At 40.0% G+C, this 12516-nt stretch overlaps 1 protein-coding gene across 1 annotated transcript; it reads left to right on the forward strand.

Moving 5' to 3' along the window:
- The first annotated feature begins 100 nt into the window (after window positions 1–100).
- Window positions 101–11402, forward strand: hsf4 (heat shock transcription factor 4). Its single transcript, XM_028408345.1, has 13 exons — window positions 101–533; window positions 2489–2597; window positions 2678–2805; window positions 3242–3366; window positions 4611–4686; window positions 5376–5443; window positions 6480–6579; window positions 7336–7454; window positions 7541–7768; window positions 7855–7972; window positions 8091–8156; window positions 9525–9619; window positions 10406–11402. The coding sequence occupies exons 1-12, from the start codon at window positions 408–410 to the stop codon at window positions 9582–9584; spliced, it is 1323 nt and encodes a 440-aa protein (XP_028264146.1). The 5' UTR covers window positions 101–407; the 3' UTR covers window positions 9585–9619; window positions 10406–11402.
- Window positions 11403–12516: the final 1114 nt, after the last annotated feature.

Below are 12516 nucleotides of genomic sequence, written 5' to 3' on the forward strand. Positions count from 1 at the left end.
TGGGAGGCCGGGGGCAGGGGGTGGGGTTGGATTGTGTGTGTGTGTGTGTGTGTGTGCTGACATGGACGTTCTGTGATGACATTCAGTTGGATGACTGTATGACTGTGTGACAGAGGGAGAGGAGAGTTAAAGAGAATAAGAAACTGACAGAGCTGTAAAGATAAAGAAGCAGCAAAGACAAAAGTGTCATTGAAGACGTACTGAGACAGTTTGAACGACTGAGATGGAATCAATGCAAATGAGACAAACTTGGGATTATCAGTAATGGATCAGCAGATGTGGAGTTTCCTAAACATGGACTAGCCTGGGAACCTGAGGATACATACTCACTTACACACACACACAAATACATATACACACATTTGGTGTCCTGCTGTTAGTGGTCTTGGCAGTGGACAGGTGTCAGCATGCAGGAGTCTCCAGGTGCTGTGGGTGTAGATGGCAGCTATGCGAGCAATGTTCCAGCCTTTCTCACCAAGCTGTGGACATTGGTGGAGGATCCAGACACCAACCACCTCATCTGCTGGAGCGCTGTGAGTCTTTAGCATTTACTCCTCATAATACTGTAACAAATGAGTCTGCTGAATCTGAAGACAGGTCTCAACTCATCAAATTATGTGAAATTAACTTGTTGAGGTTCTGTCTAATAACCAGTTTGCTAATAACAAAGTGCTTTTTCTGCTGACTGGAGATAAGCTAGCCTGTATTGAGACTTGCTCTTGCAAATAAGTGCCATTTCTGAGAAGCATATAACGAGAGACCTCATTGTGTGTAAACCTTCAGGCCGTTTCCAGAGCTAAATGCGGTAGAAATGGCTGCTAAAACCAGTTTAATAATTTGTAAATGGCATTATAAAAGTCTGACCTATACAAAAGATGGCCTAGACTAATAACAACACAGGAGCACCATTCATATCATGACCAGGTTTAATACAGGCCAATGGACAGTAAACAGCCACTAACAGCCAGCTTATAACACTGCTTTGGTTTTTCTGCTTTAGTTTTTTGAGATGGCAGACTGTGATAGTTCAAGAAAAATGAACAGTCTACTGTTTCTCTGTCAAGTCACAAGAATTACCCATGACTCTAAACACCCAGATTGACATCTTATCAGTCAGTTCAATCATGTTGTGTGGTCTCAACTGGTTGGTCAGCCTGGTGATACATCTCACCCCTTACACTTTATTTCACATAGACAGTATGTTCCAATAAAATTATAATTACCCTGTATTCTGAGCAAGTGTTATGGCTTTGAGGAATACGACTATAGGGACTTATTTAAGTCTTATAAACTTAGAGAATAAAAATCAAATATCTAAATCTAAAAATGGTGCAAAAGATTTTCCAATTAGAGAGATTAGGATTACATAGATTCTGTCTTGCTGCTTGTGGGGTAACCCTTGGTTGTTGAGAACAGGATGGAGGAAGTAATGGAGATCCTTTACCAAAATAAAAGTAACATGACACCCTACACACTACAGCATATTTTGAAAAATATTTTCTAAAGCTTACAAAAAATGTGCCTCCTGCCTCTTGTATTAAATGTTTTCTAAAACTGTTCCCCCACTAGTTTACTTCTGACTAGTTTAAAATAAAGACTTAAATATTGGTCAAAGTACTAAATTACAGTTTTATCATCTTACACAAAGAAGCCAAATTAGGATATTTTTATGATGTTGCCCCTCTTTGTATACTCTCCTGGGCATAAAGACAGGGGCTCAGTGATGAAACAGGACAGCCTTTCTGTTCTTCTCTGAAGAGACACAAACACACACACAGATGCTGTCCAATCCCATGACATCTACAGTCAGACTGCAGCATCAGCTGTTTAATTGTCCATCTATAATCAGAAAAGTGAAGAGGTGAAGTAAAAGTAAGCAGAATCATCTGATCTAATGAAAGTAAGACAGTGTATTACTTTACACAATAGTGTTTTTCAAAGGAGAGCAGCTGCTGCAGTTGCTTAGTAAGCCTGTGGGAGAGAGAGCATGACTCACCACAGAGGTAGGGAAGAGAGAGAGAGAGAGAGTTTGATTGACTGACTGAATTTGGCTGCTGGTGAATAGCACTGAGGGACAAATATGAACTTCCTGCATGAGCACTAGTTTTATCATTCAGGTGATGACCACAAGTATGCTGAACATAATGCATGACAAACTCTGTGTTTGGACTGAGTTACACGTTGCTGACGGGGTCCAAAAATACAGAGCCCTCGAAAATCGTGTTCACTTCGCATTTAAATTAGCTTTGGAGCTCTTGAGGCTCGTCTTAGCTCCTCCTGAATGGGCAGTTATATGTTAAACTTTGTATTTTTCTCACAGTATGATTGAAATAGTTATTGGACATGCAGTCTGGAGCGTCAACTATCTATTTTTAAATAGGGCATTGATTGTAAATGTGAAATAAATTGAATTGAATAGAATTTGGTAACCATTTCCCTCCCAATTAATTCTGTTGCTAAATCAACTGGACTTTGTTTCTTGTTTCAGACTGGAACGAGTTTTCATGTGTTTGACCAGGGACGCTTTGCCAAAGAAGTCCTGCCAAAGTACTTTAAACACAATAATATGGCAAGCTTTGTTCGACAGCTCAACATGTGTGAGTACACACTTATCTTCTCTCCTCCTCTCCTCCATTGCAGCATTTATCTCTACTTTCTTTTGTGTGTGTTCCTTCAGATGGTTTCCGTAAGGTGGTGAACATCGAGCAGAGCGGCCTGGTGAAGCCTGAGAGAGATGACACAGAGTTCCAGCATCTGTACTTCCTCCAGGGGCACGAGCACATGCTGGAGCATATCAAGAGGAAGGCATGTGCACACAGAAACACACTCGATAAACTAACAGAAAGCTTACACTTCAGAGAGGTTGTATGCTGCTGTATTCCTGCTTACCAAAGGAATTATTTTACACAAAATATTATACATAGCAACAGTCTAATCTTTAGGAATAACAGCTAAGTGCTAACATGCTAACACAGTGACAGTTTGCACTTACAAATATTCTGTATGCGTCACTGTCTTAGCAGTGTGTAAACATGCTTCATGAAAAACGACCCAGTACCAGCCTCATGAAGGTAAAAAGTCTTACAAAGTCAGCATGATTCCTCCTCCAGAGGAGGATTCCTCCTCCACTGACAGCTCTGCTCGCAACCGCATGACAGAAAAGACAGAATAAGAAAGACTGTGTGGTTGCAAGAGGTATATGGTGATATAAGTTACTGAAATAGGCAACATGTGTTCCTAGGTGTCCATAGTGAAGAGCGAGGAGACTAAAGTTCGTCAGGAGGACCTCAGTAAGCTGCTGTATGAAGTTCAGCTTCTCAGAACACAACAAGACAACATGGAGTGTCAGATGCAGGACATGAAGCAGTGAGTAACGTCTCTATGTGTCTGCTTTACCTACACTTGTGTGATCTCAAGCTGTAACGTTGGACACAAGGGACCATATGTAGTTTAAATTGCTTCCAAGTCCATTACAAAAATAAAAAATAATACTATTATTATAATAATAATATTAACATGAACTCTGCATGTTCTGTGTATGACAGTCTAGCATCTGGAAATATTTACAGACATCTTTAGAAAATGTATATTTGTCCACTGAGTTATGACTCAGCAGTCCAACACACTGTGTTCTCTTCTGTGATGATAGACAGTGATATGATATACGGTACTGTCATTTTGAAAACTAAGTGTAAAACCCTCATTCTCAGTTTTGCCATCCTTGATGGAGAATGATGTGAGAACTGTTATTCCTCTTGCTAAGTTAGAACAAATCACCTGGTGGATGAACTGACTTTTTTTCCCTGGAGGTCATTGTTGCTGAAAATAGCTGCTGCCTGACCATTGTGTGGTGGAGCTCCTTTGTGATCAGTATTGTTTGCTAATGAGAGGAGAGAATGTTCACCTGCTCACCTGACTAACACACACACATACATGCTTTCTTAGAACGGAGGACTGAATGTGTGGACATGCATGCAACCATGGACATAGAAAATGGATCATTTAAGCTAATGAAGACAAACTAGAAAACTGCAGTAAACAATTCCCAGTCTGTCTTTACCAGAAGTTTTGAGATGATTTTATGAGAGATGATTTATGATCTTAAACTTAACCAATCATTTTTCAATCATTAGTATCCGCATTAGTTGTGAAGCACAAGGCTATTTGAGGACCTCACAGCTTGTAACCTGTCTTAGCAACCCTGCAGCTGCTAATATATTTTATACAAAGAGGATGCATCAAGCTCTTACTGTGTTGCTCATGTGATCAGCTTCTTATTTTGTTGTCATGTGTTTAAAAACGTAGGATCCAAATGACCCTGTAGACATAACTAAAACAAAACAATAATAATAACTTTAAAACTTGATTCAAATGTGCACACAGCCATGGCGGTCTGAAAGAGAACAACAGCTGACAGGCAACATAATAATACATAAACACATCCTGAGTTCCTGTTGATATCAAATAATCTACACAAGGAAAGAAAATGCTGACATTAAGCAAATGGTTTGATTCTCTACAGTGTACAGTGTTATTCATTTTGTAATATTGTACATGAAGAAATGAGGAAATAACAATCTTGTTTTCTGTGATTGTTCTCCTGTTCGCAGACAGAATGAGGTGCTGTGGAGAGAGGTGGTCTCACTGAGACAGAACCACACTCAGCAACAGAAAGTCATGAACAAGGTTAGTCTGCCATGTGTGTGTATGTTTGTCTACAAGGCATGTCTCAATTCAAATATGTTTTGGCAATGGTCCCGATTATAGATAGCTTGAAAGAAAACAAATACTATGAATAAGATGTTCATTAGACATATCTAAGATATAAAAGAACTAAGATCTAAGAACTTCTTAGATGTAGCGTATATTTAGAGGGTTTTATTTCATTATTATCTTGTTCTTATAAAACAATAGTAAAGCTTGATTCTCTCAAGTGTTTTCGTTTAGCAGTTGTCATACAAAGTAGATTTTTACAAAGCCTATTAGATTTACAAAGTGATCAATGCAATGAATTTGGTAATATTGCTTATAATAATGGAACTAAGTGGCACTTTTTATTTTCTTACCACTTAAGAAACACAAGCCAAGTGCCATCTAGTTATGTTGTATTAGAGGGTGTTCCTTCTAATAATAATAATAATAATCATCATCATTATTATCATCATCATCATCATCTACAAGGATAAATAGGAAATAAATGTTTAAATTCTGGATGGCCTATTTCTTAAAGTCAAGCTATATTTTGCTATATTTTGATGCTGGGTTGGTAGGTTTCTCTTTTATGTTGTAAGAAAGGTCAAACATTCAAGATGTTTTTTCTGTGTGAGATCAGATGTGGATGCTGATTCATGCTGTGCTTTTTCTCCCTTTGCCAGCTGATTCAGTTTCTGTTTAGCCAGATGCAGTCCAACACACCCAACACCGTGGGCCTAAAAAGAAAGCTGTGAGTACACATGCACACGCACAACGTGCACATCCACACACACACACACACCCACAATGTGCACAACGCACACACACAGTGGACCAATCAACAAAAGTGAGACAAACAGGGCCACAGTGGGGCAGAGGGAAGGGCTGGCTCAGCTGACAAACTGAACAATCTAACTCAACAAGCGCTGTGAATGGAAACAAGTGCTGAATCAGTCAGATACACACACACACACACACACACACACATATTCGCACACAGTGAAGGCAGAGGAGAGTGCATGACCCTGCTACAGCCTGTGTGTGTAAAAATGCTGGTTCAGCTTTGTTGCTGAGAGTGAACAAGGCCGACGTGAGAAAGAGAAAGCAAGCTGGAACACAAAAGTTCCAAAGAAAAGTCTATTTCTAGGTCAGGAGTCATTTTGCCACATGCTTCACAAATAGTTATGCATGGCATTCTTTCCTACTCCTCCATGCATAATATCATCTTGATGTTTTTACCCCGCTCTCAGCACTCATTCACCCTCTCACCTTAAACATGTCTCCATGGTGAGCAAACTAAAAGGGTAAAAATGTTTATTGAAAACTTTATAAAAACACTATAAGCTCCATTTAACATTTGTGTATGTGGGGACAGTCTCATTTTTAGAATCAGCGTCATGTGGCATGTCTGTACTGGCTTTGTTTAGGTACAGTGCCTGTTGAATAACATTCACTGACATATTGGCAGCTGTCAGCAATAAAGGGCTAACATGTGCACAATTAATATGAGAGTGAAGAAATAATTTACCACAAAGTGTAGAGTCAAAGTTTTGTCTGGTGATCACTTAAGTCCAAAGATGTATCTACTTAGCTGTCCAGCAGTTTTGGAGGTATTTTACCAATCAGCACCTTCAAACAGAAAAACAAAAAACTACTGGATGTAACTGAGCAGATCTCCCAATTACACATGCACCAGTTTCTATGTCTCATTATGTCCTGCTGTCTTTGACTGTGTAGCTTGTATGACACCAAATGGTTAACTGATTAAAAACTGTTGCTCTCTTCAGGCCCCTGATGTTGGACGATGGCTCTCCCAGCCCCCCAGTCTCCAAGTTTAGCCACAGTCATCCAATGGAGCCAATGCATGAGCCATTCTACATCCAGTCGGTGAGAGACATACAAATCCTACACTTAACATCCAGCGTACTTGTACTGTATATGTAAAAAAGTAATGATATATCTAAGTAAGTAAATGCATTAACTCAGATGAGAAATAATGATGCTTCACAGTCATTACTGATCTGATGATTTTTTTAAAGACACATTCTGCTGGGAACTATAATTAGTAAACTACTGTGCTGCTGACCTTCCACATTCAGCACAAATGGTGCTGGCAGCCACAGGCAGTAAACATCAGCTGAAGGATTTGGGTTGGCCTTTCTAAGTGATTGGCCATGTAGGGACTTGATTGAGTACAGGACATTCCTAACACAGAGGTAATCACATTTATTTGGCTCTGAATTTATTGTTTACTTGATACATGTTAACCATTACATCATAGTGAGTACTTCGCCTGAGCATAAATCTGCTGCCATCAGTGCAGCTGTTAGCCTATAAGAACACTAGATGGAAGCAGTGTGCAGGGACAAATTCACACGAGTTCTTTGCAAACTAGTACACATAACCTGCATAAACTGATGCACTGTTTATGCAGGTTATGTGTACTAGTTTGCAAAGGACTGTCACATAATTACAAAGGCAAAACACCACCACTGATGCATCTACAATGTTTCATGTTGTTTTAATGTTTTAATCAAATATGTCTTTATATGTTTTTTTTCCAACTCTATTTACTCTATTTACTCTACTTACTTTAAGTGTTTTTTTTTTAAATCATGTTTTTCATGCCCTCTTTCTCTGCAGCCATCGAGTGATACTGCTTCTTGCTCTACTAGTGGGATGACAGGAGGACCCATCATATCGGATGTTACCGACATATCTCAAGCCAGCATGGCCCTTCAGATGCAACCTGATGAGACCAGGTCAGCAAGGCATCATTCCACCACTATTTCTTATTAATCTAGTGTACCTCCACTATCAACTACGCTGTGTCTAAATTTACTAACAGGGAGAAGTGCATGATGCTTATCAAAGAGGAGCCTGTGAGTCCAGGAGTAAGAGGAGGAAAAGGAGGCACTGTAGGGGGAGGAGAGGCCATACCAATGACCTCTTCTTGCGAGGTGTGTTCCTCTGAACCTCCTGTCCTTCCCGTTGCAATGGTCCAGTCTGTTCTAGAGGGGAGAGGCTCAGCAGCCTCTATGCTGGAAAGGAGGAGTAAGAGACTCATGCTGGACAGGTGGGTGCTCACAGAGAATACATTCATATATACACAGGTTTTAAACACACTTATAGACGCACTAATACATGTGTCTGTGTGTGCAGAGTGGAGGTTTCAGACACAGTGGAGAGTGTGGACATGAGTCTGGAGGAGCTGCAACAGCTGCTGCTCAGGAGCCATCAGCAGAGTGCTGTGGAAGCAGGGACCAGTGCTGTCATGGATGTCAGTAGATCTGTCATGATGTTTGGAATTTCTCTGTCCATCACTATGGACAGAAACATTGTGTAACACTGACCTACCGTAAATGAGAACATTTTCTCTCCCCTGTGTTTGTCTGTAGCCTTTCAGTTTAAGCCTGCCTCTGACTGAGTGGAACTTCACAGAGATGGAGTCCAACCTCAAATCAGTAAGTACATCCCTTCCTTGAATCATTAAAACAATAATATGGACGTGGCTAAACATTAGCCTGTTAAGCTCGTGGTTATCTAAAAGATCTTCTGAACACTTGTGTATATACTAGAAAAACAGCAGCACTAATCATGTGTCAATCTGACCGTGAATAATGGCTGCTTCTTTAAATGCCTGTAAATTTATGTTTTGGCCACTTGGAGTGTCCAATGTATAAACACAATAGTAAAGTTGCACCTTTAACATTCTACATATACATTCATGATCAAACATTTGACAGTGGATCTAACCATTTTACCATCCCACAGAGGTGGCTGGTTCATATTGGCGAGGGGAGATTCACCATTCATTCAGTCTGATCAAAAATAGCAGTTTTAAAAATACTATGCTTTACTCCATTTCAAGTGTAGTCTTCAATGCAACTCTTAGGACAATACTGCTAAAACTCAGCCCCCTATCTTCCTTCATCCTCAGTATGCTAAAAGTCCTTGCTTGCAAAAGTAATCAGCAAGCTGAAGTCCAGTTTTTGCATTGAATAGATAGGAAGGTTTTCTGGCTGTTTTCACACACTGTGTAATAATTTTTGCAATTCACCTTGAAAATCACTCTAACTACTAGCCACTGTCACAGGAGTGCAAAGAGTATGTTATTATGCTGAATTTCCCCTGGAAAGAACAGGTTAAAACTTTAAATGAAATGATGACTAATATTTAAAATCAGTGAATGTCAAGCAGCAGCAGAAAAGCTGTTGCAACATAAAACATAAAGCTGTATACCAGCTTCACTCTTGTGAGCTGTCTTATCTTTGGCCATCTCATAATGAAAGCCTCATCATCTGAAGAACTGGGTTGCACAATACTAGTTTCAGTTCCCCTCCCATTATGCAACTGTGTTTTTATGCTACATTGTTGGCTGCTTCAGTTTCACCACACTCTGTTACAAAAAACTGACAAAAACAATACCAGTAAAAGAAGCTGAACTGTGTGGAACAGCAGGGTAAGCTGATCCTCATAACAGCAGCTCTTGGGTACCTTAAAAGAGTGCTCTTTTCTCCTCTAACTATGGTTTTGTTTTGTTCAGCAGCAAACAGTCAATAGTACTCCCAGTATGAAGATGTTTCCACTTCCACTCATAGACTGTGTTTGTCTTATTTGCCACCAGAGAGGGAAAATGTGATGTACTCCAGTTGCATCACATCCTCCTTTGGTTGATTTTATACTCAAAATAATACTGAAGCAGAACTAGGCAGCATCCAGTGATAGTGTGAGCATGTTAAACTCACAGACATACACACTCTGCTGTTTGTTAAGGCTGCATAGCCAAGGAGATACTTTCTTTTTTTTGATGGATGTGTTTTCCCTCACAGTACATGTTCCAGAACCAGGAAGCAGATGCTTTTCCAGCCACTGGCTGTGAGGAACAGTGAATCTGTGCTGTGGGCTGTCCTTTCTAAAGCTGAAGGTAACAACACAATGCAGATAAAGCCACATCCCGAATTTCCCTGAGGGACCTTCCCAAAGGGATTAATAAAGTATACTCTATTTTATTCTATCTAGAAGAGCGAGCAGCTCCCAGTGACTGGAAGCTAAATCTAAAGGGCCTCTGAGGAGCTTTATCTGTTACTTTTTTATATAGAATAAGGAATATGGATGCTCTCTCATTGTTCAATAGCTGCAGGAAAAATATATGCTTTTCATTTCTGCAAGAAGGTCCCTGGTTTGACCCTGCTGGCCACCTTGGGTCTTTCTGTGTGGACTCCCTCCCACATTCCAAAGACAAGTGTTATAGGTTAATTGGGGACTATAAAGTGGCTGTAAGTGTAAATGTGGCTGGTTGTTTGTCGCTAAAGCCCTGTCCACACAGAGGTGGGAGTATCCGCAAAAAATTTTATTGTATGGGCACTAACTTGTAAAACGGGGGCCCAGAGTGGATGCATTTTGTGTGCATGCCCCATGTCTTCTTTTCTGTATTTGGTGTGTGACTGTGGGAGCAAGTGGGCCTAAGTTCCTCAGTGTGGCCCTGTGATAGACTGGCAACCTGTCTAGGGTGTTCTACTACTACTACTACTACTACTCCTCCCAAGCATTGACAGCTGACACACTGACACCCCCCCCCCTTGGTGTAGGATAAAGTGGGTTAAGACAAAGGATGGATGCTGTCCTCAGTTTGATCTGTTTATGTGTGAATATGGAGGTGCTATACATGCCACCAAGTGACTCTCTCATCTCTTTCTGTTTCTGTCCTCAGGCCACAGGAGCTGGTGTTACGCTCATTACTCCACCCCGCCTGAGTTTAATCCCACCGCCCTTCCAGGCTCTTTCCTACCAGTGGCTTTATTTTTATTGGTTACACATCCACATGCCTACAAAATATAGATAATACAACTATTTTAAAACAAGCTTATATTTCCAGGTTAGCTGACTGCCACTGAATTAGCCACCTGTTTTGTGGGTATGGCCGGAAAAAAAAATACTAGTGTGTTATGACATGATTATATCTAGACTCTAATATTGAGCCAGTTGGATGCAGCCAGTGCATTCTTGGCTTCTGCACTTTAGTCTTTGTGTGAGAGGGAGTTCCTGCTCGTAGAGGTGACTTTTTCTTTTTTTATAAAGAATCTATTACAGATTTATACAAATTATTTGTTTTTAATTTTAGCTTTATTACAAAAAAATGTATTCGTATCTAAGCGAAAACTTGTGAAAAACAATCATGGGGGAGGGGGGTTGCAATGTAGCATAATTCTGCCAGTTATGTGATTTTTTTCAGTCTGTAAAAAGGGGGTAGAAAATTCAAAGGTTCATCACACACTTCAGATCATTACAAATGTTAATAGATGAGATGTGCGGGAGCCTTTGTGATATGAAAGGTTTTCTTGCTAAAAATGTGGATTAAAGCCACACTAAAATCCATAAGGAAGCCTATACACACTCAAACACCCACGTAATGTATCTTTGCACAGGCCTGACATGTAGCCACAGACTTAGTTATTCCTCTTCTGTCCATTTAAATGTGAAGTGCAAGGAAATATTCAAAGATAGACTTCTCATTTAACAAAAAGCATCAACACTACTGCATTTTTGCACAATCTGTATAACTAGTTTTATATATCTATATATAGTTATGACATCAGGTCATTCATTTTGTTTGTAGATGATCAACACTCTGTTGTTCAATACATGCTTGTCTAAAGATATTGGCCTCATTTCCAAAAGTCAGGAGGCCACCTAATGAATGAACCAAACAAATGCTACATATTGAGTGATTACTTTCATTGGTATGCATAGAAGCATTACACTGTTGTAACTGTGTGATGCTACTTTCTCATGCTTTCCTCTTTAAAAAAAGGATATTTATTATGAATCTGTCCATGAGCCAGTCTCTAAAAAAAGATTTCATTTCACAGTTGACTTTGTTTCATTATATGTATGGTGGGGTGGTTGCTTTATCATTTAACTTGTTGAAAAAATACATATCAATTCTCTGAATTACTAAAAAAAAAAATCATTATGAACTGATGTTATGTAAAATCCTCAGCACTGGTTGCAGGCAACAGTTTAAAGGATAGTGCTAAACATACTTCTGGATATTTCTTGCAGATAAGTTGTGCAATACTGTACAGAATTGTGAGGACTCACAAACTGCAATACATGGATGACCATAGGAATGTAGGAAACAGCAACTGTGAGGGGTGGACTGGAACACACCACAGTAAGATGCACTGCAGGAGGACGATGTTAGCCTTTTGCAGCATATGGTATTTGTTACCGCAGAGCAATACAGCTTCTACACGATAGGGCCACAGTGACTTTGTCTGTCGCTGGGTATTCCATCTGGATTCTCAAAACTGTTTAGTCCATTAGTGTAGCTACGAGAGCAGCACTGGTGCCTAGGCCTACCTGTCTCGAGCAATTTCCAGCGGCAATCAGCTGCTGCCAGGACAGCACAGACCACCTCTACCAACTCCTCAAAATGAGGAGGAGGAGGAGCAGACTGGAAGGTTTGATGGACAAACATCTCATGATCTTAGAAGGCAAACCCGATTATCCAAGGTCCAAGGTCCATGCTGTGCCCTGCCAGGACAGCAAAAGTCAAGCAGCAAGTTGCACTAGCTTTTTGAAATGACCTAAGCATTGTTCTTTTGAATTTATAGCTAACATAGTCATCATTAATCTCCTCTAAGTGTAACAATGCAAAATAATAGACAAACTTATGTTGAATTAAAAGCTAATGCAAACCTGCAGGATAACATTCTTCTCTGTGCATGCTTCTGGGAAAGGAGAGAAAAGGCAAGCTGTGGTGTATAACAACTGAAATTGCACTAAAATCACAGTTGTATGATATTTGAGAGTATACAG

Source organism: Parambassis ranga, chromosome 6 (genome assembly GCF_900634625.1).
Source record: "Parambassis ranga chromosome 6, fParRan2.1, whole genome shotgun sequence".
NCBI lineage: Eukaryota > Metazoa > Chordata > Actinopteri > Ambassidae > Parambassis > Parambassis ranga.